Source organism: Corvus hawaiiensis, chromosome 1, assembly GCF_020740725.1.
Source record: "Corvus hawaiiensis isolate bCorHaw1 chromosome 1, bCorHaw1.pri.cur, whole genome shotgun sequence".
In the NCBI taxonomy this organism is placed as follows: domain Eukaryota; kingdom Metazoa; phylum Chordata; class Aves; order Passeriformes; family Corvidae; genus Corvus; species Corvus hawaiiensis.
This window is the reverse complement of record NC_063213.1, coordinates 29,919,667-29,945,680: the sequence shown is the minus strand read 5'-3', so window position 1 is coordinate 29,945,680 and position 26,014 is coordinate 29,919,667. Positions and strand designations below refer to the sequence as shown.

Sequence of the window (26,014 nt, the reverse complement as noted above, 5' to 3'; positions counted from 1 at the left end):
TCCTCTAAAGTTAGCCACAATGTATAGTTTCAGGGACTGTCAGTCACAAACTAGGGTGAGATTTCTGGGATCTGCAAATTGTTTTGGCTTCCAGCATTTTCAGCATGAGTGCCACCATGACTAATGGGATTTTCCATTAAACACAGCCTACGGAAGGTAGACATTTTAGTAAACAAATCAGCACTTTACATAAATACATTTATGCCTAAAATTAGATTTACTTTTTTTTTTGTATGAAGCTGACTGCAATATACTTACTTATTAGGAATACAGCATAAGAAATGCTACCGTACCTTTTCTATATGTACTTGAAGCTTTTTGCTGACTACAGAGAAAATGATATCACAGCAGTTAGGTCAAAACTCAACATTTAAATAGCGTAAGACTTACAGAAAAGAAAAATAAGCAGAATATATATATATATGAAAAAGGCAAAAAATGAAAAACGCCCTCCTGTAACTGCATTTAAACGTGGTGGCAAATCTCTGTCATTCCAGTTTTGCATTTCCTACCATTATAGCCCTACAGTCACCTATCAATCACTTAACTCTCATTTTTGCTTTTCTTTACAGAGGAAGGCAGACTGGTTTCTTCTCCGAACTGCTTCACTGAGTTAATGTAACATGAACCCCACCTTACCTGAGTCTAGGTGCCAAGGGTCGGTGGCGGCCGACATTGGTGGGATGGTGAGTGGAGACGCTCCGCAGTTGGATTCCACCAGTTCTCCTTGGATGTGGACGTGAGAGGAGGCGTTGGTAGGTCTCAGAGCTGCTTTGAGTGGAGCAATCTGGTTGAACTGGACTCTCGATAGGCAGCCAGTGAATCCTGGGGTGTTGTATTTATATATATCTTGGTCAATCTTCCCAATTTCTATGGGAAATTGAAGAGGGAAAAAAATTAATCAAAACAATTCATTGCTTTGGAAAGTGCGGTTGGTCTGAACACTTGATCCCCAGAGCTCAGTTCCCAAGTCCTGCTCTGAAAGAGACTGAGATTTTGTCAGACCCTGACAGGTTTCTTTACATTTCATTACAGATTAAAGCTGGAAACCTTCAGGCCTTAACATGACTCGGTTTCACTGCTATGCTATCATTAAAATGAAAGGCTGGCATGGAGGAGTCAGTGAAGGAGTCATCAAAGAACAAAAGGCAGGAAAATTATCTTTTCTGAGAAGGGTATTGGGAGAGAAGGCAGAAGGAAGAAGGAAAGTCTTGGCCAGGGTCTCTCCTCCCAGCTGAAGCTGCTGCTGTGAGAGATGCCCCCTCCTTAGCCCTGGCCTGTTGCCCTGTTGGTCCTCCTGGGGGGCTGGGACCACCTGTGGTCACTCCTGTCCCTCTCCCATCTCCTCATCAGGAGACCAAGTGTCCCTTCATCAGGAGATCAAGGGTGAAGGGACCTCCTGGGTCCCTTTTTTTCGGGAGCCAAGCATTCCTTCGCCAGGGAGCCAAGCTTCCCTTCACCAGCAGGCCACATGTCCCTGTGGCCTGAGGTGGAAAACCATCCATCTCCAGTCTCCTTCCTTTATTCCCCTGCAGTGGTGAGCAGTGGCAGGATCTCATCCAGCCCTGCTGCAGGCTGAAGAAGCTGAGACCCTGCTGCCAGTCAGTGTGTTGCTGTGGGCTGACAGACAAGCTGGCAGCTGGCATCCATGAGCTGAGCACAGGGCTCTGCCACTGCTCTCTAAAACAGCTGTTGCCTCTCAAAGTTGCCCCCCAGGTAGCTGTCTCACTTCTAAAACACCAGCTAAGATGACTCCAAAATCATATAAAATGCCCTTACTACCCAGGAAACCAGCATCTGCTCCCAGCTGTTTTAATTCTGCCAGGACTTATTGGAACAGCCTGAGTCACAACCAAATCAAAACTATCCCTCTCTGTCAGCTGTCTGCATTAGAGGGGAATTAACACTTCAAAGCCTCACTGCAGTGTCTAATATAATATTTACACGACAGTGGGGAATTCGGCTTCCTTTCTTCTATGGTAGCGCAGAGTGAATGAAAAGGACACATGGGAGCATCATGTTTGTACTGTATCAAGGACTATTGCTCCAGAGGCACTGGGACACTTCCAATCACCTTTCCCTGGGTTGTTAGGTTAATGTCTGACCCCTGAAGTTGGTGGAAGAAGTCATACTGAGCTGAGCAAAGAATTATGGGGACAGACAGGACAGAAAAAAGGGAGCAGCACCACGTTATTCAAAGCACCACGTTCTTCAAAGGCAACCTTTTCAGATAGGAACAATGATAAACGTTTAAAAATCTGTTTTTTCTAGGAAAAAATTGCCTGTAAATTACAAGTTTATGTCATAAAAAAGAGAGGAAGGAAAACAGAGGTGGGAAAGAAAAACTTCTGAGAGGTGTGAAGAGGAAGTGGAAGGAAGGTACTTAATTTTAAGAGTCTAGCGGTTAAACTGGGAACCAAAGCACATCTGGGTTTGACTTTTGCTACCAAAAAAAAAAAATCAAACTAAAATTATCAGAAAATGCATTACTAATCTTTTGGGAATGTCTGTGTTCAGTTCTAACCAAAACAGGAACAATTATATGAGGTCTGAGCTGTTTAGTGTCCCTAAAAACTAGCATGATATACATGTCAGTGCTACATTCCTAAGAGTACTGAGGGTTTTGCATCAGTACTCTAACAATGAGTTTCAAGGCTACAAACCAGACAAACCATTTTATTTTCGGGGTTTACACTTTAAACATGTAGTGTGAGAAAACTGGTGGAAACTGGTCAAATCTTGAGCATGACTAAAACAATTTCTTGGTTTTCACACAGAACTATGCCATACCTTTTCTGTCTTTGCAATCATGTTAGAATGATAAATACACAACACCTAAGTCCACCACATACCACATTATGTGTCACATAAGGACACACAACAAAGACGGATGATCTGAAAATTACTTGCATTAGATCCTTACATGATCCACTATACAAGAATGGATTTTTTAGTCCCTGCATTTTCCCTTTTCTTTCTTGCTCGATAATGTCCTTTCTTTGCTAGTGCTTATGCAGCCACATTTCACAAGCTGGCAGTGAGCAGTGACTGTCATCTCTGACAAAGTGGACATATCCTCAGGACTCGGCTAAGGACTAGCTTAAATGCTTAAAATAATTGTATTGGTCACATAGGTCTTTCATCCAGCTCTCCTTCAAAAAAGTAGCTTGACCAAGCCATTAGCAATATCTCCTTCAAAAATTTGATAGTAAGTAAAAAACCTCACACATGCACATGCATTTTCCACAGTTAGTAGAAAAGCTGTACAAAAGCCAGTTCATGCATTTGAATGCTACCTGTAGACCACGTCACTCAGACAAGGTTCCTTTCTGACCGCAATATTCACTCTCTCTTACTTCAATAAAATATTCCTGTTATATTCAGTGAAGAGCTGCATTTTTGAATAATCCTTATAATCTAAGAAACAATTGCAAGGCTCTTCAAACACTGTAACCACTGTTGCTAACAGTTTAGTTACTTCAGTCATATTTTATCAATTCTGTGGAACTTCATGCAGAAGCTAATAGCCTCCCACTCACAATCCTGACTGACAAGAACAAAGAGCCATGAATATGACTGTGCTAATTTAGCAACTTCAGTGCCATGCTTCTCTAACTCCATAAATAAGTGATGGATACTAGATACTGAAAGAATAATAAAAAAAAACAACAAAACCCCCCAATCTAACAAGGCACCTTGCTAAAGACCCACATTTTTTGTTTAAAACATTCCACAAGTGATGCAAATTTACTGCCAGCTCTCATCTCATCAGTGCTAAAACAATATAGATCAGCTTCCATGACTGTGAACGTGTTCCTGCCCCTGCAGGTCCCTTGGGGCTCAGCACACCGATACCCTCTGATGTTAGGCCATCACACTTTGCTTCCCTGTGCATTTGAGCCTAATAAACCAATTCCTGGGGCGTGCAATGATTGCAAAATGAAATATGTCTTTGTTCTCATGACTAAAATCCAATTTTCTCCCTGTAACAAAGAGGGGAGAAAACCAGAAGATAATTACAATCACAGTATTTAAAAAAAGGAAATGTACACTACAACTACTTTGCATTGTTCCAAATTTCAGTGCATAAGCTAGCACGAAGTCATATAAATATTACAGCATATAGTATTATCATTACCTAATAGCAACATTTATATTATTGCTTTCAGATCTGATGCAGCAACCTCCTGCTGTCAACTTACCCTCAGGTATTTCTGTAATGAAAGACTGCAAAAAAGTTACTTATAGGTCCTTTTTTTACTTCAACTGGTTTTAACCATTTTGCTCTCATTGAGATTCTGGCCCCAGCTGAACACTTCACAGCAGCCACTCTTGAGTGGGAACATTTGAAAACTTCTGCCCAATTCAAGACCTTCAGCTGATATCTGCATGCTGGGTATCTATCTGCCTTGACCACAGAACCTGCTGACTTAAGATGAAGACCACAATTACACAAGCCCGTTCAGGTGAACCCATTCTAGCACAGATGCATTGCAGTGTACAAATCCTTAACACTAAGCATTCACACAGTAACAATACAGCTGCTCACCCACATTACTTAAACATTTTCAAAATCTATATAACTAGCACACAGTATGCCAAGAATCTCACAGATGTTGCCCATATCTTGTGTGTTATCATTTACTGAAGATATATTTACCATCAATGACTTGTAATTTGCATTTTGCTATTTCTTTAACAGTAAAAAGATACAGGAATTTAATCCTTAGTTACTCGTTTTCATTTCAGGACTTATCTCTCATGGTTGTGGCAGAAGCATGCCACATAGTGATGAAAATAATACTATTTCTCTCTTGGAAATTATGTGCCACTACTAAAGAAGCGCTTTTTCCACTAGGTGAAACGATGTAAAGAATGTCTATTTTCAAGCATATTTCACAGAATCACAGAATATTCTGAGTTGGAAGAGACCCACAAGGATCATTGGGTCCAACTCTTACGTGAAAAGCCCATATGGGGATCAACCCACAACCTTGGCATTATTAACGCTCGTCTCTCACCAACTAAAATAATCTCATCTGTGACACAAGGCACCATTAATGAGTACCCAACAAGCTGAAATTGATTATTCTATAAATCTAGAAGAAAATAAGCAAAAATAAATAACATTGAGGTAAAAACTGTGGCCAGACCAGCACACAAGTAACAAATGTGTAAGTAGCACACAGCAATTCTAATCAGTGTAATTAGGTTGTCTGTTTTTTAAGCCTTTTTGCCCTTACTACACTACCTGCAAGTGCAGAGTTGTGGCTCCTGCCTAGGCACTATTACAAGAGAAACCAATAAACACTTTGATTCAGATTATTACCCAAGCTGACCTAGTCAGCATGCATCTGATGAGCTACATCGCCAAATACACCTTTTTATCTTCTCTTTCTCTCCCTTTTCTACTTCCCATATCTACCAGTGAAACATTTATAAAACAGCTCAAAGGGCCATAGAGCTTCTAACAGCACAAGAAGTTAGTGCACTGCTGGAGAGGTCTGGCCCCACTTAATTCTACCATCTATTTTTTATACATTCTTGTAGCATCACTTAGAAAGACAAGAAAAAACCGACAGCCTGATGTAGCAGAAAACAAAGAAGATGTGTTTGGTCCCAAAGCTCTGAGCAGGTTTTGCATAGATGAAGAACTGCTTTCTATTTATGCAAAGTTCCCTGTGTGAGGATCCTAGAATGTCTCACAGGTACACAAGGCTCTGCAGCAAAAAGCTGTGCAATCCAGCATAGTACTGTGCCACACCAGCATTGCTGTGCCATATGTGGAAAGATGGCCTTGGAATGTGTTACACATGGACCTCCGAACTTGGGAGAGGAGGGAGAACCAGCCACGAGGGAAGTAAACCTACAAAACACATTTTTATTCAAAGTATGTGCTGAGCATCTTTTCTCAATACCTTCTTGCTATGTAGCTGATCTGGGCATTTTTTTTCTTGATGGGCTCTCAAAGGCATATCAATATAGAAAGTTACAATAAATTCTGAACCTTGAACAGTGTTCCTGACATACAGAGATCAAGACATCTATTTATAGTAAATTATGTTCCATTAGGAAGGAAATGTAACAGAACTTGAAGTACAGTTTGTGGGTATGTACTACAGTGTATGTAATAAATATCCTCTTACGAATTCCCTTGGAGTTTTCCAGTGGAGCCTTTCAAAGTAGAAATAAGGCATAACTAAGGGTACCTATTCTAGTTCAGCAAGGCTCTTGGTAAATGTTACTGCCATCTAGCTCTTCTTTCTGTGTTGGTAGTGGGAAAGCTCTGCCCATCGAGGGGTAGGGAGAAATAAAGCTCTATATACTGGTGTGATTTTAGTCCTGACAGAAGATACCTTTTAAACAAAATAAAGTCTCAGAAGCACACACAAAGCCCTTTTCAGTTCAATTTGCTGAAAAGACTACTTCTTACACAATTTACACAAGACATCATTTGAGTTTTGAAAATGGTGAAAAATCTAGCTGTTTGGATTTAGGACAATGACCTGTTTATATGTGCCCATTTACACTCAGAAATACAAGAGCTTAATGATTTTGGAAAGCAAGGGGCCACATCAGCAGTGGGAGAACTTCAGCTTTGTCATATGGTGGTATTTCTGACTGAAGTACCAGGATGATCTGCTATTTCACTTAAGATCAAGCATCCACTCAGTGGGTAGACAGAAGGGAATCCATTATCAATCTCTACATCCCTTCCTCTAGGGGTACTAAATTTGACCTAAACTGTATAATATTTTAATAGACTGCACAGGTGGATTCACCAATTCAATTAAATGAACCACTAATTGCTTTTGGGTCAATCTTAGCAATAGATTTTCTCCTAGAAATAAAGTACCTTGTGCCCCCTTGTCCCCTGAACTCAGAAAAGTACCTTGCTATGTCACCGGCTGCTCAAAGAGCAGCTCAATCAGCATCTCAAGCATCTCTCTGTTATGGCGTCAGGCTCCACATAATAGAAAGCAGTTTAAACTCCGCTGAGAGGAAGCTATTGATTTCAGGAATGCACAGTCCACAGAGATTACTAAAGCAGTTTCACTTACTTGAAGCCTAGATGAGCCGTTCAGTGCAACATCAAACCGTAGCACATGCCAATACTTGAGAATTGGCATGGTGTAAAATACACAACTGAATAAATTAGTTAGTTTGAATCCCAGTCATAGGGAGAACCTATCTGGGGTGCCATATACCTGCTACACCAAAGACACAGGGCTAAAAACGTCGGGAGCAGTTACTACACATCCAAAAGAGGCATAACACTCAGGGAATGGGAAAATGACATTCTGACACACCACCTGGGTCTTCTTGTGAACATCCTCCAGTGTGGAGATGGATCAGCTGTTTGCTTACTGGCTGTTTTGTACCTCCTCTGTCCTAAGATCAGCAATTTCTATATACAAAAAAAGCATACTAATACTACTTAACTGTGTAGATAATGTGTGATTTTAGAGATGCTAAATACTCACAGTACAAAGCAAAGAAGCTAAACTCTCACAACTACGTTTAATGAGCTGTACTTAATTTAAAACCTCAAGACATGTATGGGGACTGAACTGAGCTACTGTAAAGACTTTTCATGGCCCTCAAACTTCCCTGGCTTTTAATTTCAGTCTCTGAAGTAAAATTCAGTAAGTGATACAAACTGAGTATAAAACAATAGGGACTCTAGTTTGTCCATCACTCAAAACTGAGCTAGTGCCTGCTGCTTTCTGGACACTTGTACCAGTGGAACAAGATGCTCATTTGTGGAGAACATGTTCAAGAGATACTGGGGGCAGCAAAGGGGTAAGCAGCCCCTGAAAATGGGCATTTGATCTTCACAAGTCCCAAATGCAAATGGCTACCAAGTGCTCTTCATGCAAAAATTAAAATCCTGAGCAGCAGACACACTTTTTTTAGTTCACAGGTCTGCAAGGGCCAGGGGATATCCAGGTGCCCCCCCACCTGTCCCCTTCCCATCAAGTTAATACAGCAAAGCTGCGGGTGGCCTCCAGCCCCCGGTGGATTGGGAAAGCCATCCTGTTATTCCCTCTTCTGGCAAGTGTCATGAGAGACTCGTCCATCCCCTTCACCCTGCAACCATGATCAGACCCTGAAGTCAGATGCCTCCAGATATGCCTACAACTGATTGCTTTCCAGAGCCTTCAAGTGCCACTCACAGTATGGCCCTATCCTATGGCATGAACCTTCTGTGGCTATTTTAACTTTTTCTTTGTAACTTTGAGTTACTCGTTGTAATTTTTCTGATTTCCTTTTATAAGATGTTATATATTGCATGGAATAATTTTGTTTCGACAGTTTATATGTAGACTGACGACCTCACTGACCATGCACTGAAACACAGAGAAGATGCCATTTATGGTCTATGAAACACTGTGCCAGAAACGGAAGGATTTAACATTAACCCAGCAGTGCCAACCTACAGTGTTGCACAGAAAATGAATGCATGGTGCTTTCATTTGCTGTCTGGCACTTGAGAAATGGCCTTTCCACCTATGGTACAAGCAAGTGAAAAATTACGTATGAAGACTGTAACAGCTCAGTGCACATTTTAGCTGTAACAGTGGCTTTATTAGAATTGCCCAAACAAAGGCCATTCCTTTATGAAACATTTCTAATACTTCCTGCACAAGCTAAAAATGACTGAACTGGGTAAAAACCACACAGGATTAGAGAATCTGAGCTGGCCTGGAAGCTGTGCTGCAGCTCTGGAACACTTCCAAACCCCAGCCCCTGGCAGAGGAGTTACGGCTTTCGGGTCATGCTGTAATGGAGACAGTAAATCACTGACATGAAATACACTCCTATCAGAGTCCCATTATTGCAGGAATAATAAAGACTAGTGCTGGACTGCAGCTCCTCTGTCAAAAAAGGCACTGTGAAGAATGCTATGAAATGGAGATGTTATTTGACAGCAGCCTGTTTTCACATGGCCACAAATGTAGAGTTTGAGAACAAACTGGATTTTTTTTCTGCTCTTTCGTACTGATGATATAATTACTGAATGTTTCAAGATTTTATACTGGATGCATGATTTCCTGGAATTTTCCATTTTAAAATTTCATGTGTTAGCCAACAGTTATTATTAAGAAATTCACACTGCTTTTTAACAAAAAGGGAATTAACTGGTGCTGCAAGGTTCTTAGTAATTGCATTTAAATGCCACAAAAGTAAGGCCAAGAGTAAAACTGAACATCATTCTTTCAAGGAAACAAGTAATTTTTTCACATTTTGCTACTGACTTGCTGTATAACCTTGAGTGAGCCCCTTCAGATATTCATGCCAAACTCTGTCTCTCCCTCTTAGTAGGACACGAAGAATTCTCCTGACCTTGTAGTTGAGATCTCTCTCAAGGTGTTTTGAGATCTAAGTAAAAAAGGTATGGGCATTGCTTTTAAATATGAAAATAAAATGAAATAGTTTTTTTAAAAATATGCTTCAAACTTCTCATGACTTTGGCACGGTGACTAATGGAGACACAGATTGTATGGCACATTTACGTAGACAGAAAGGAAAGTTCTCTCAAGGGTAATAGAACAACACAAAATCAGGGAAAAAGAGAAGAAATACTAAGTTTCTAGAGATCCTTTGTTGCCAGTGAAAGATACCCAGCATGCAGATATCAGCTGAAGGTCTTGAATTGGGCAGAAGTTTTCAAATGTTCCCACTCAAGAGTGGCTGCTGTGAAGTGTTCAGCTGGGGCCAGAATCTCAATGGGAGCAAACAATTAACTCTGTGCCAACGGGACCAAAATTCCCACTGGTTTTGTGGAAGGAGATAGCAATCTGTACATTGCCCTTTATAACCAACTGTGAGAGCAACACAGTAATTTCATAAATTTCTGCAGCATTCTATTCTCCTCTAGGGCACTAATCATTCTCCTTGGGGACCAGAGGCAAAAAGCCCAGCCTGCTGTTTGAAGGAGGAGCCCCAAATGTAGGGAGAGTTAAGAAGAAAGGTCACTCACCCAGATGATGACCTGAGCTGACAGAAGAGAACACTAATATTGTTCACTCAGGCTGCACCACATACTTTGGCTGAAAACGCTCCTGAGAGCTGATGCAAATCTTTTTGTTGAGAAGCGAAGTGCTCAGCACACATGGGTGTAACCCACCAAGCTGCAGAAATCAGCAGTTCTCAAGGCAAAACTGCATAAGAAGTATCTGACAGTTCGCTTCAAGAACAATTTTCTTTTTCTACCCCATCCTCTATTGTTTTGACATGAAGCAAGAGCAATCAGATCATGGGTTGAGGGCAACAGGAGAGCCACTGCCAGGTGTTTCATCCACAACAAAGAATTAAATGTTTCATCTGCTTTTTTTTCTGTAGGCAGGGTCTAGACAGAGTGAGAGGAAGTGGATGATGGGGGAGGAGAAAAAGTTATACAGACAGAATTTCTTAAAAAAATACTAACAACAAATTTAAATGACTGACAAAGTAACTAAATAATTCTGTCATCATAGATATCACTATGAAGGAAAGGGTTGTTACTACAGACAGAACACCCCCAGAATTAGCTGCTACACTGTATTTCAGCAGGATTTATAAGCCCATTCTAATTTATGATCATGATAAATAACCTTGACAGCATCCTTCATAACCCTTAGAGAATTATATAAAACACATACATTTTGCATTACTATGCAAAAGAAATATGCAGTTTTATTCATATTATTTGTCTAAATGTGCTTGTATGTCTTACGGAAGCTGGCTGCAACATAACATAGAAAATTCTTTTCAGGCCAGAAAGTAAATAAATAATCAAATAAGTCTTTTGCAGCCTGTAGTCAAATGTAATGTGTCTTGGCCAAAGTCCAGTGCATTTAGTTATACTGTGCTTTTGTTAGAACTCTATTAAAACTACGTAATTTCTGGCTGATGCTACTTTGCATTTTAATGGGTATTCTCCTATGACTACCTGCAAATGACCTCATAATATACTTTGCATTCTACATCACTAGCCTTAAATATCTGAGTAAAACTGCAGTGTCATCAGAGTGGATAGGCTGAAATTCCCTCTCTTGCCTCACTCCTCCCTTGCTTACCTTAGTCTCCCTTGGAGATGGTAAAAAAGCTAGAATAAGAAGATTTGAGGAAGGTCAATGATATGCAACTAAAACTAGAAAATAGTTTTTCAGTAGGATATTATTTTTATTCATATACTATTTATGCCTCATATTAACCTTACATATTCATAAAAGTTGTTGACGTTTCTTTTCTTTTTTTTTTAATAATTAAAAAGGTAAAGTATATGTAATCTGTTAAGAAATCACTTTTGGGGATCTTAGTATCACAAAGATAAAACTTCTTTAGCTGTTTCACATAGTTTTTCTCATTTAATTTTAAAGAAATCCATTGCCATTTCACCTACAATGTTGGATTTCAATCCAAAGTAATATATAAATAGAAGTTTTTTTCTGGAACTGGCATTTTTCAGAAGATATACACACTGCCATATTAAGAAAAGATGTTTCAAAGTAGTGGCAATTTTAATTCAGTTATCAAAAGCCTGAAAATAGCAAGCAAATGAAAAGCAGAATGACAGCAAGGATAAGAATGCTATAACTTAGTAGGTAATTTTTTCTTCCAACATTTTCCTTCTGTTTGCTTTACTTCTTGATTTGCTATTTAATTTTTCTCAGATCAAAACACCCACTTTTTTGTATAGACAACACCAACTTAGCTGTAGTACTGAACACCATCACTTATTTTAACAATTCTAAAAATACAGTACTTAAAAAATCATGTAGGACAGTGCAGGGGAAAAGAATCAATTTAATTTCTTAGAAGCAATTTCTTTCATGGTTGGGGTTTTTTCCAGTATTGTATGCTTCACAATTTGAAGCTGGACAACTTATATTTGAACAATCTCTATTATGTGCCTCTTTTCTTTGTTACAAGTATGAAATGCACTTTTGTATTTCCTCTGCTGGAACATGCTTACGTGCAATAAATTCACTTCTGCAAAGTATTACTGTTTGATGCACAGATTATCATAAAAATTTAACAGCCACATTAGATAGATCAATGACTTATCTAGTTCATTGTTCTCTTTCAGAAATGAAAAGTGACTGATAATAGCTGATTCACAAGTAGTGTAACAGCATGGGGCATGTAAAACGATCCTCTCCCAGAACACCTTTTTGGCTTCCCATAAACATGGGCTTTAAACCTTTCTCGGATGAAAGTTGCATCTTGCCTTTTATATTTAGCCACCAGCAGAACTGTCTCCCGTGAATGTACCCAATCTTTTCTGAAACCATTAACGCTGCTGACCTTCACAGCATCCCACACCAGGGCGTTCTAGGGCTGAACTACTCACTCTGGGACAAGTAACCTCCTGCAGCTCATTTTAAGGCTGCAGCCTGGCAAAGGTAATCGAGGGTCTCAACTTCTTGTATTGTGAAAACCACTGCACACGTCCACCATTACAGGACTGTATTGTATCAAAATTTGGGTGGACAAAATATATAAACTAAAAAGAGAGCTCTCAATCTTTGGTTTAAAAGAAACCTTAATGCACTTCAGTTAGTGTCAAAGCTCAGCGTAAGACCCTCTCCACCTTTAGGCAGTGGATATTATGATTTCATAAAGAATGAAATGTAAAAGCATTACACTACGATCTGGAAACCAAAAATGCTCCCTCATTCAATAAATACACTGGAGATGACAGAAATAGGTGCAGTTTGATGCCAGCCAACAAATTTCCATGAGAAACAGTCAGGAATATGTATAGCTAAACTGGACCTTTAGTGCTTTTCAAATCACATACAGAATATTACATGCCAGGCATGCTCAGTGTACATAGCTTTTTCAATTTCTATGATCTGCTTTACCACAGTATTATCTGGTAGGTAATGATAAAAGACATTCTGACAGAAAGATAGAGCTGGGTGTGTGGAGCGATGATGGATGAACTGGACGAGACAACATGCAAGGACTAACTCAGTGACTATCTGTGCATCTCATCAGATGGCGTAAACCGAACATTTCTAGCTGGCCTAAATCACCCTGTGCAGTATCAATATGCTTTATCATTATTATTACATTGTATCCAAGCACGGAATGATATGCTGGAGTAGTATCTGAGGACACAATGCCATTTGCAGTATAATGGCTTTGTTAACAGCTGTAGCATTTGCTCCCACCCAAATCCTAAAGCAGAGCTTTTGGTGTTTCTCATCCCTAACGTAATGGATTTCTTCAGAAGGATAGGGAAACCTTTGGTCAACCTGCAATAAAAATAAATATAAAAATATTGGAATTCTATGATCTTGTTATGCTTGCTCTAGCAGAGAAATACATTAAAATAAGACATTAAGTTCAAGATGCTATACTGATAAAAATACTGCCATTTGCTTAATTTCCTTCAATGTTGTACGTGACTAAACACTCCGTGTCGCATCGGCTGGATCAGGCAGCAGACATGTCTAACACAGGACTGCTTATTAACTTGCTTCTTTTACAACCAGTTCGCATAAAAAATAGGCAGAAACTTACAGGTGGATCGCAGCACCAGCGCCAGAAGACGATCTAGATCAGATTGCCCTTCTTCGTCCCTTCGAGCCCTCTCTTATCCCCTCCAGCCTCCGATTAAGCGGAACCCCACGCAGACATGAAGCGTGTAAGACAAGGTCGGCAATCCCCAAACCCCAGACGGGCACCTCGGGCACGCCTCGCAGCTTTGTTCTGGCCCCAGAGGTGCGCTCACCTGGTCTGCAGGCGGCTCCGGGCCGGCTCCCGGCTCCCGGCACACGCTGCTGCGGGACGCGTCCCTCCCGCCGCCCCCTGCGGGCTGCGAACCGGCGCCAGCCCATGCCACGAGTGCCCCAAGCCCCCACCCAGCAGGACGAGCCTCCCGCCCGCTCCGCCCGCTGGCTACCTGCGCTCTCCGCCGGCCCTGCCCGCCGGGCACTCCGTGCGTCCCGGCCGGGAGCTGCGGGGCAGCGGCGGAGCGGCCCCGCACGGCGCGGCTCGGAGGGAGCGGGCGGAAAACGCGGAGCGGAGCCCAGCGCAGCCTCCCGGCCTGAGTGCTGCGGGCGGGAATACACGGACTGGATCCACAGGGGGAGTGGGCGGGGGCGGCGGGGCGTCCCGGGCCTCCAAGCGCCCGTCTCGCTACAAGATGCTGCTCAGCATCAAGAGCCGGCGATGTTAAACAGGGAAAATGTAGCTGAAGGTCATTATTTTGATACGTTTTGAAAGGCACAGTTCAAAAATATTTTTGCTTTTAATTTACTCTCATAGAAGAGTGAGATGACTTCAGTTGCTCTTTTCAGATGGCAGAAGGGAGACTCAGCATCCTGCCTACAGGGCACTGGAAAAAGAAGGGGTTGAAACCCATCTATTGACACAGAGACTATGAGACCACCTATTATTCATCTATACCTATTATCCAGCTAACACAGACATTATGAGACCACCTCTTCCTTCTCTCCACTCAGTCTCACAAGTGTCTTCTTGCTCTCTCCTCCTCTCGCAGCTCCACTCACCTCCTCTTCCCAGCTGCACCTCCATCCCTGCTCCATCACTCATGCTACCCAATGGAGAGAGGGACCCATGTGCTGGAGGGAGGGGGGGAAAGGCAGAAGAAGCAGATACAATTTTGGGATTGACATGAACCCTGAAGAGTCAACAACAATGTAGGCTACAGCTCACTTGGAATGGCTGGGCTTGGCCATTGTTATCTGCTGCTCATCTCGATGCTATGAACCCCAGTTCGGAAGCAGATGCTGCATGGCTTGGGGGGAAGGAGGCTGCCAGCACTGACTCAGGCCAAAAGTATCACTACAGCCAACAAAACGCACTGGCAAGGGGGCAGATGGGGCTTGCTCAGCTTTCTCGCCAGTGAGGAGCCAGAAGTGAGTGAGTAAAGAAAAAAAAATTAGCATTTTACCAGAAATAGGCCATAATGGGAATAATTGATCTTCAAGGAACCCGAATGGAGGAAATGTAGGGCCAGAGTCTCAGATACAAGTCCTTCAAGTTGTCACTCCAGAAGTAAAACAAGAGATAATAGTACTCTTCAGCAGGACCTCATCTAAGACCTGTATTCAACTAGCATGGCATCACAGTTAGTCACATCAGTTTAACACACAATTTCAATTTCAGGATCTTGTCCGTGTCCTGGATATTTCTATATTGTCCAAAACAGCAAAAGTTTCACAAAGCCATGGCTGAATCATTTATTACTTACTGCTAGAGAAACAGCCAGAGTATCTGAAATAGTTTAGACAGAATATTTTTTAGATATATTCCAGAAGAAAACAGTAGTTTCTCCTCTCCATATTTCCAGAGACACAGTATTGTATCTTACATATTCTTGGTTGTTTTTTTTTTGGTTCTATCTTTTCCGGTGTGTTAAAAGGGGAATGCTCATTTACAGCACAGTTTCAAGTGTGAATTATAATTTATAAGCATTTTGTAAAAGGAGCCTCTTCAATTTTATCTGTTCCCCTCCCCTCTTATTTGTGCTGTGTCAGTAAGGATGTGTCTTGAGCAGTATTTGCCATAGCATTTCATTAACACCACAACATGGACCAGCAGGTTCTTTCCTCACTAAATGACCATAACATGTCCATATATTTAAAATTCCATGATGCTCAGCTCTTGAGTAGAAACTCAGAGAGAAAATAGCAGCAGCTTGACTGAGGGTATTTCCTATTTGGATTTATTACATGACAACATTGAAAAATGGAGGGCTTTATTGAACAAAACTGGCATTTACTGCACATACAATCTATGTATTTCTTTGGAGGATGCAATCTGAGACCTGTAAACCAGCTGTCATTGCCATTTTACTGAGGTCCATTATTATGGTTGTTCTGAACCAAGCCAGGTTTGATGTAATAAAACTGGGTCCTGCTCTGCACAGGCACACAATGTCCTGTTCTGTTTTTGTATTTCACACAGAAAACTCAGAGAGCTACCTCAGTCCCCACAAGGAATGCACGAACTTGCTAATTTTTATAAAGGAAAATAACCCCAGTAGATGAGGACTCTCTAAGTGGTGAACGGTTATTTGTAATAATTCTAGTAGAGACAATATACAATTTGTGTGAGCAATAGTTCAGCCTTGGGTAGTGAAGGCACTCAGAACTCAGCAGAGAGCTGAAAGGTCTCTCAGCATGGCAATCTGCAATTTAGAGATATTCAGACTACATTTAAATGAGCTGGCCCAAATACTAGAATCAGTTTAGCTGCAGAGGAACAGAATTCAGTTCAGGGTATTTATTCTACCTTTTGGAAGTAAAAAATTATAATTTAGCTGAGAAAGACCCTGACAGAATCAGTTTTTAATTGCCTGTATTCATAAGCTCTGAATCTGAGATATAAACAAAGGGAATGGAAAATTCTCACTTTTAATTACATTCTTGAGAGACAATTTGCTTGACAGGAATGTTAATTACAGAATGCTGAGGACAGCTTGGTAGAGAAGGCACACATCACCAGTGGATTTCTGTTGGTGATTAACATAAACCAGCACAATCTTAAAAGTAGGTGTCCCAACATGCATGCTAATAAAGTTAATGAAAATGGGGGTGATAGGCATGTCTGCTGTGTGTGAAAAAAATGCCCTCATTCTCATTTCCTAGAGACTTCCATTTGGGATGCTTGTGCTGGGATCTCATGCAGCCAGTAGCAGGGCATCATTAGATTATTGACTTTTTTTCCTAAAAATTTTACCGACTATGACATACAGTAATTAGTTTGGACTTCATTATGATGAGAAAAAGACTTAATCACTGGCCTGGAAGATGGTGGTTGCCTAGGGACCAACAATCATAACCTGATTATGTTCAATATGTGATGTATGTGCTTTAAAAAGGCTATCTGGTCAAAGCTGAGGGAAATAATGAACATAAGCAAGAGGGAGGAGAGAAAGGAAGAACTCAGTGGGTGGAAGTGGATGTTAAAGGATAGGTATCTCAAAGAACAAGGTTCCACACTTCATGCTTGTATCGTACGAGGATGTGACAATTCCTTTTAATCAGAAAAAAAAACTCCAAGTAAAATCAAAACCTTACATCAAGGGATGATAATTGGAACTAGTGCTATTTAACATCTTAATGACATAAATTAATGGATCATCATCTTCAGAAAATTTGCAGATGATACAAGCTGAGTGGTGCAGTTGACACACCTGAAGGACAGGATGCCATCCAGAGGCACCTGGACTAGCTCAAGAACTGTGCCCTTAGGAATCTCATGAGGTTTAACAAGACCAAGTGCAAAGTGCTGCACCTGGGTTGGGACAGCCCCCAGTACCAACACAGTCTGGGGGATGAGCAGATCGAGAGCAGCCCTGCCCAGAAGGACTTGGGGGTGCTGGGGGATGAGAGGCTGGACATGACCCAGCACTGTGCACTCACAGCCCAGAGAGCCAAATGTGTCCTGGGCTGCATCCAAAGCAGCGTGGCCAGCAGGATGAGGGAGGGGATTCTGCCCCTCTGCTCTGCTCTGGTGAGACCCCACCTGCAGTGCTGCATCCAGCTCTGGGGTCCCCAGCACAGGAAGGACACGGACCAGAGGAACGCCACTAGCATGATGAGTGGGATGGAACACCTCTCCTGCAAGGAAAGGCTGAGGGAAATGGGTTTGTTCAGCTTGGAAAAGAGAAGGTTTTGGGGTGACCTAATTGTGGCCTTCCAGTGCCTGAAGGGAGCCCACAAGAAAGATGGAGAGAGACTTTTTACAAGGGCATGTAGTGATGGGACAAGGGGGAATGGATTCAAACTGATAGACAGTAGGTTTTGATTAAGTATTAGAATGAAATTCTTTACTGTGAGGGTGCTGAGGCACTGAGACAGGTTGGCAGAGAAGTTGTGGGTGGCCCACCTCTGGAAGTATTTAGGGCCAGGTTGGATGGGGCTCTGAGTAACCTGGTCTAGTGCAAGAAGTCCCTGCCCACAGGAGGCATGCTGGACCTAGATGATCTTTAAGACCCCTTCCAACCCAGGCCATTCTATGATTCCCTAAGTCTGTGCTTATTTGGTTCTCTAAGAACTCCTGGGCGTAAACTGAAGAGATTACCTTCCTACAGCATTCCACAGATCTTTAAGCACTAGAGAAGTTACAGAAGACTGGAAGATTCCTTAGGTCCTTCCAGGAAACTGAAAATTGGTTAAAAAATCATATGATTAGCTATTGGATAATAAGCCTGATATCACTTTTCATAAAAGCAGTGGAAGAAATATTGTAGAAATCTGTAAGTAGCAAATAAATGAAAAAAATTATTAAGTAAACACATGAACTCTTCAAATAAATTAACAGCTAAAAATGTTTCCTTAAATAAATTTCAAATTTCAGATTTCAAGTACAAGTTTCATCAAGCTATATAACTGTATTTTGGAAAGGTGCCTGTGTCTTCATGGCAAGTTGAATTAATTAAGTTAGAATCCAGAATATCAATAAAGCATGTGTTTAGTGGAAGCAAGTCAGGGATCATAAGCTTAGAAGCTGAGAAGGTACCTAAGAAGGTACAAAGAGCTCTTTAACCAAGCCAAGAAAGGCATAGCAAAAATTGGTGTCTGTCAGCAAAAGCCAAACACATTATGGAAATAACTGCAATTTTTGAAGGTGTAGCAGACTAATTGTTGGAAGAAGCAACCCAGGGAAGTACTTTGTGTTACACTGTGGTTCCTGTTCCAATTTGCACAGTTCTGTTATGCTTCAGTACAAGCCTTAGAGTTTTGTGACACTATTTAGCTAGGTTCCCTCTCACTCCCTCTGAAACCTATATTTAAACTGATGGCTACCCTAATTGAAGGGAGTGGAATTATCTTTGCAACTCACCACAAGTGCTTAGTCATTTTGCTAAATGGTCCCGTCATTATTAAATGATGAGTACCCTGTAATCACCTGATGTTCTGTTGCAGTTCCAGAAGCATGTTCAGCTTTTCCATCAAGCATTTGAATGTGAGCAATACAACCTTGCTTTCAGTATTATTTTTGGCACCTCTTTCATGTTACTGGAACATCAGTGCCTGTCTCTGGCTAGCTCATTACCAACCTTTGTTGCTTGCTTGGCTGGAGTTGAAGAAAATGTGTGCAAATCTTCTATAATTCCATGTGCCATGCATGAGGTAAGGTGCCTCAACTGTTTATGAAAATATGATGGAAAGGCACCTGCAGAGGAGTGCTTGAAGCAATACAGCCCCTCCACCCTTGCAGAAAAGCTCTGCAAACACACTCCTTGGGACAGGCAAGTTCAACTGATGCCAAAGGGCAAGGGCCCACTGGCTTCGCTTTTAAGGTGCCCTTCTGAGGACACCTCCAGATTGCTCCCTCTGGCCCCATCCAGGACCAAAACCAGTCAGTGCCATCTGCCTACTGAAGCTGGAATTGCTTTTTTTCACTGCCAAATAATCGGTTTGAGGCAAGACAAGTCACTTGAACTAATCTCCTCTAAATAAGAATGTTCACCTAGCAAATTTTCTATTGTTTAATAAAAAACCACAACTGACTGAACTCCCAAGAATATTGCCATTATTTTTTGTTATTATGGGTACAGAAAGTTAGAAAAAAAAGGAAATTGTTAAAATGGACAAAAAAAAGCTACATGGAGAGCCCAATTAATCTGGGTTAACACAGCAATACCATAGTTGAGACTTAAACCTAAGCCATTCTCTGTAGTGACAAAGGAAAAACAGAAACATTATCTTTTTTCATTCCACTGAATGAAAACAGACAGTGATGCTTTACCTCGGCTCATTAAGTTAAAACACCATGTTATAATAGGATGCTGAGCTGGAATCTCAGCCAGCTCTTGCCTGACAAATTAGGACCAATCTTTGGATATTTATAGAGACGAATACCTTTACTACTGCGCTATCTGATCGCAAAAAGTCATTCTCAGTATTGTAACGAGGCTTATTCAAAGTTTGTTGCAACTGGGTGAAGCTCTCCCAAAGGGCAATCCAGCAGCTGGGGTGTCCTTGTGCTCCCATGATCTAGCCTTTCCTGGGAAGCATATTTTCTGAGGTCTGCAGCCCCATGGACAATTAAGCATTTTTACTCTAGGACCATGTGATAATTCAGTAAAACAAGATTTCTTTCTACTACATGGAGAGATAGTCTGGGGATGAGGAAAAGAGACACAAAAGATGTTGTAAAACATCTTTAAGGAAAACATCTCCCTGCATCTCATGTGGCATAGGCCTCCAGTAACTGTTTATTACATTAAAAAAGAAAACTCATCAATCATTTTAAACACTGGTGCTGGACCAGCAGTAAATCATCTTTGCAAATACAATCTTACTATGGCAATTGTGCTGGTGTTAAGAGAGCTGGTACTAAATAATAAACTCAGAGTCAGGCAGGCTCCTTTTGGAAGCTATGCTCTCATGGAAATCTTGAGCAAATTGTCACTGATTTTTTTCTTTTTGAGCACACGCTTGTTCCAAAAACAAGAACTGTAGGTTGAAGGCTAATTTTGTGGACGAGGGGGTGAATGTGAGAATACTGATATATGTGGTGAAACTATATTGCTCTTGGCATACTGAGGACAGTTTTGGTAGCAGATTAGACATACTTCATAGTAGAGAAAAAAGTATGAAAAAAACTTTCTGATCTACAGCATGTGGACATTCTAAATAATACTTAAAAGGATGGTGATTTAGCCAAAACATTTTAACTGGAGGGTTTCCAGTATTTTGTTTCAGATCTTCAAAGAACTTAATCACTAAAATCTTGAGCCAGATAAGGAGAATGTGCATGTTACCATCCCTCCAAGCCTGCTCTCCAACCTGGCTTTAGGTTTTAGAGATTAAGCCAGTCATCAACATGAAAGATACATCTCACTTGCTTGACTATGTGTGTTAGTCACTGAAGAAACTCTAACTTAATGTTCAGCAAACAGGGGAAAAGCAGCAGTCTCCTTTTCTTGTTTCAAGAGTAAACATCTGGACAAGAAGGCTGGCATATGATTATGGTACAAAAGGCCCAGAGGCTGTGATAAATCAGTTTATTTTTATGATTGCAAGAGAGAGGGGAGTGTGCTTCCATTCCATCGTCTATCCCCTCTCAAATAAATGTGAATAGTTAAGGAACAATTGTAGAAAGAGTTTGTGTCACTCCTGTTGAAACACCTGCTCTTCCTCTGTATGCTAGAAAATGAACACTGCAAACATAAAAACGATTGTGTTGTTGAAGGACAAGGCCATAAGCGAAGGAGGTGATTCTTTTGTCCTCCTGAAGGAAGGCACTTAGTGCCAGCAAAAAGACCGGGAAGGCCTTTTGTGTATATCTCACTGCAGATCTCAGGGCATTCATTCCACTCACTTTTTCCTGCCAAAGTTTCAATTATTCTACTCTTCTTAGGGGGACTGGCAGCCTGGTAGTCACTCTATTGGCAATGCCTTTGTTGCACACAGCCTTTGGTGAAGGTCCCTCTGAAATGAGTGCAGCCCTAGGGCAGCTGGTTAAGCATTTGCATTGTTTGGGAGCAAGATAATTCCTTGTCTCCCCAAAAAGTAGACTGCCACTTAATTCTTGACTGCAAAGGTTATGAGTAGAAACCCTAAAACCAGGTTGTTCCCATTTTACTTAAATTATTTCTTCAGCCAATGCCCTTTTGAACACATGGTCAGTGATCGTTTGGAGTGAGCTGTGCACTCAGGCAGCTCTTACAGAGCTCACACTTTAATTTGGGAAATAAGTACAATTTCCCTGTCTAGCAGAATTACCTGGCACCACCTAAATGTAAAAAATAACTTGTCCCTTTATAATCAAAGTAAAACAATTACAGATGACCATGATTTTATTGTACAGATTTCAGATTTTCTGGCTCATTGCTAGACCAGTAGGCTTTACAGTACAGGTCCAAGGTACTTCCAGTATATACAAATGAGAGACCTCAGTTCAAACTTCTCATGCACCTATCAGGACTCTAAAACTGAATTACTGTCATGGCTGATGATGTGTTATTCATCATCCAGTGAGATATAACTGTAAATAGCAATTATTAACTGAAGCAAACACAAGAAATATTCCATGAGGTTTAGGATATATTTTACCCAAACAACAACGTCAGTAGTCACTGTCTGCGTACTGCAAATACCAAAGACAGATACAACAGAGAAGGAAATTCAGATCTTAATTACTGAGATATGATGATCCAAATGGCAATAATTACTGCCCAAAACAAACTTCCAGAAGTCTGCTGCAAGAATGGAAAGTCAGCTTGTCACCATTGCCTGCTAGGAAGCCACTTGTTTTCTCACTGCAGCACCTGTTCAGTTTGCTGTTCTGCAAATCATTGAATTTAGAACAATCAATCAGTGCAATTTTGTCTTCACAAGCACTCTGTGTTTCCCTCATATGGATATTAGTACGTCAGAGAACAGATTTTTCAAGAGATAAAAGGAAAACAGCAGCTATCATCTGTTACAGGAAACAGACTAATACGATACTCATTATATACACATGCTTTCCTACTTTATTTGCCTGACAATAATTTTCATGAGCTAAGATAAATCAATACACTGAATTTCTTTTGCTCTTCTTAGTCTCTGTGCTGTAGCAGTGCATCAGAGGTAAATCTCTTGCTTCCTGGTGCTTTGAGCATCACAGTAGAATGCTGAGTCTTGAGAAGTTTGCCCCTCCTGATAGAAAGACATGCCTAATTATCTATCCAAGGAGTGGAGCATGTTTGCAGAGGTCACACTGCTCAGGCAACTTACACAACAGTTTTGCTGCTCTGCTTAAAAAGGATTTTAGTATTTAAACTGTAAACCAGATTTCCTCTATAAATAGAAGATAAAAGAGCCAACAAAACTGTATCTATAATGTAGATGCATAGTTCATAAAAAGACACATATTTGGCAGTAAACCAGGAGTTTGCTTTATGCATTTCCTGTCTTGAGTCAGAAAAACTGAACTCCAGGGATCTCTATCTATGCAGTATGTTGAAAAGTGCAGAAATGAAATGTTCCTCCTGATTAGAAGTTAAGAAAATCAGGAGTTTTATTCTATCAAAGAACTGATTAAAAATAACTATTTCATATCCTATTTAGGTAAAATTTATCCCCAAGACTGACAATGCAGAACATAACTTGGAAGGGAAGGATGCTTACAAAGCTGCATGTGGTGCCTCCACAGCTCAGGCCAAATGGGCTGCATGTTTTTTTGGTCAGTCAGAAAGCTGCTGCTGCTGCTGTGGCCTTGGTACCCCTGCAGGTTTGTGCAAAGACAGATGGCACTGTGCTATTTTGAACCATTTCGAAAACTCTGGATCTCAAATCCCAAACTAGCAGACTGCTTTATTTTCCACTACATCATTCCAGTTGACACTACAAATGCAATGCACAACTGCCTTCAAATCCTGCCAGGAGAGTCTCCAGCACTGTCTGTCTCCATCCTATTGAACATATGCTGTCTCTGTAACACGTTTCTCAGGACAGAGACTGGCTGATTGTGTGGATATTTCAAGAAGCCTTTAAAATTCCCCTAAACAGCCTGATTAAAAGGCTTTGCATGTGGAAAATAGAGCTGCAGCCATGGAGGTTCGGATTAGACTGTTGCATGGGCCATGCCCCAGTTGTACTGCAGGGAAAAGGAGAAATAAAAGCAGTAGATGAATGTGTAAAACTGTGAAACAGTCTCTATTTTTATGTCAAATGCTGATCAGGGTGTGAACCACTGCAAAAAAGCACTGATACAAGGTCTCAGAGCCCTACTGAAGAGCAACATTTGCCAAGACTCAAAACCAGGCTGGTGATCAGCTGTCCTATGGCAACACAGGGCTTTATGTAAATACAAGAAGATTTTGGTATGAATATTTCACCAAAAGAAAAAGACACATAGCAGAAACAGTGGAAGAGGTAATGAAATAACAAACAGTGAAGTACAAATATTCCAGCCCCTTCCCGACTGTCCAAGTAAAATGCATAGAACAGAAATGCTTCTTATTGGTAAAATACAATGAGAAGATAGAGCACTATCTACTTCATTTGGAGTGCCTGCAATCTCTTGACAAAGATAGAAATGCCACAGCTTCATGTCATGAAGAGATGTATTTCCTGCTGATTTTTTCTTTCTTGGATTAATTTTTTTTCTTGGCACCATTTAATGTATTTGTCGGCAACACAAACAGTGGGATTGAGTGCACCCTCAGCAAGTTCGCCAACAAAACCAAGCTGTGTGGTGTAGTTGACCTGCTGGGGGGAAAGGATGCTATCCAAAGGGATTTTGATAGGCTGGAGACATGGGCCAATGGTGGGTTACATCAAAGGCCATGTGCCCAGCAGATTGAGGGATGTGATTTTTCTCCTCTGCTCCACTCTTGTAAACACCCCATCTGTCCAGCTCTGGGCCCCCCAACTTAAGAAGTACCTGGGCCAGGGGAGGGCCATGAAGATGCTCAAAGGGCTGGAGCACCTCTCCTATGAAGACAGGTTGAGAGAACTCGGGTTGAGAAGAGCCTAGAGAAGAAAAGGCTCCAGGGAGACCTTAAAACAGCCTTCCAGTACCTAAAGGGAGCTACAAGAGAGCTGGAGAGAGACTTTTCACAAGGGGCTGTAGTGACAGAAGAAGGGGAAATGGCTTCAAACTGAAAGAGGATAGGTTTAGACTGGATATCAGGAAGAAATCCTTTACAGTGAGGGTGGTGAGACACTGGAACAGGTTGCAAGGAAGTTGTGGGTGTTCCACTTCTGAAAGTTTTCAGTTCCACATTGTATGCGGTTTTGAGCAGCCTGGTCTAGTGGAAGGTGTCCTTGCTCATGGCAGGGGGCATGGAACTAGGGGATCTTTAAGGTATCTTCTAACTCAGGCCATTCTATGATTTTATTAATGCCCTTTCAATTTTAAAACAATGCACTGAGGGTAAACAGGGGTAAAGGATTATTGTGAGATACCAATGAGAAGAAAATTAGATAATTAAAATAAGATTTTCTTTTAAAAAATGAATATATAAGACAGTATTCCCTTCCCCAAGGAATGAATTTATTCTTTTCTGTCAAATGGGTAATACTGAACAAGCTGGAAAAACATTCAATCCAAATTGGAGACCCAACTAGAAAATTAGATATTTAATTAATACATACAGAAATGCATGAACTGTAAAATCTCTGGAATGGAAGAATATTCAGGTAAGATTTCACTGGAAAATGAGAAACGGCATTTGAATTGATAAAGTAGATGCAGTGTTAACATACTGAAGAAGGCACACCTTCTAGGAGGAAATAAATTTCTTTCTACAATCTGCTTAGTATCATTATACTTGAAATTATTTCTAGCTTATATATTGATATAAAAAAGTATAAAAATAACCATATAAACCCCAGCCCCTTTAAGATTAATGATTAAGACTCTTTAAAACTGTAAGATTAATGTAAGTTTTAGTCACAAAATACACATATTAAATTATTAGGGCAGAGAAATGAAATCCTTGCTGTTTTCAGGTGCTAAATCATTTGCAGTATGACTAAGAGAAGAACACCAGAGAGTTAATATTCGAAGAAAAAAATCCAAGACCTAAGGAATCACAGAAAAAAGCTCTCCATAGAATGTGCAGAGATTTTTGCTGAATCAGCTTAAGTAGAGATTTTAAGTAGAATTTGATGGCTTATCTGGAGTAAAGCTTATGATGTTTCACTAAATGTTTGGCATCCTCGGTCTCAGGGGCTTTCTGTTCAAGTATTTGATGCTGATTATGTGATACAGGTCACCACCTATCTATTATAGTTTTCCATTCAGTGTTTTCTCCCCACCCTCCTTTTTCACCACTGTTTTTCTGTATCTCCTTTATTCTTATTTCAGGTGTTTCCTTCGTCCCTGTTTTATTCCAGATATTATCATCAGTTATATCCTTTATTCTATTGTTGCATCTACCAGTTCCCCTCTACTTTTTTTTTGGTGGGTTTTTTTTGACAAATACTTTTCATTGAAACCTTAAGCATCGTGGTTGTTTCATGCCCCTGGGTGATGTGGATTGGTAGACTGCGGTGGGGTGATAAAACAGTTGTTGTCAAGACACCTGTCTCAGACCAGAGGA

The 26,014-nt window shown here is 40.9% G+C and overlaps 1 protein-coding gene and 1 long non-coding RNA gene across 2 annotated transcripts in view; one reads left to right on the top strand and one right to left on the bottom strand.

Annotated features, from left to right (window-relative positions):
* CNTNAP2 (contactin associated protein 2) overlaps positions 1-26,014 on the bottom strand; it is a 1,047,411-nt gene that overhangs the window by 25,639 nt on the left and 995,758 nt on the right. The window contains exon 22 of the mRNA XM_048297819.1: positions 640-870. Coding sequence (XP_048153776.1) covers positions 640-870 — 231 coding nt within the window. The remainder of the gene's footprint in view (positions 1-639; positions 871-26,014) is intronic.
* Positions 17,862-24,802, top strand: LOC125323151. Its single transcript, XR_007202399.1, has 3 exons — positions 17,862-17,895; positions 19,223-19,226; positions 24,713-24,802. It is a non-coding gene; the product is annotated as an uncharacterized LOC125323151 (long non-coding RNA).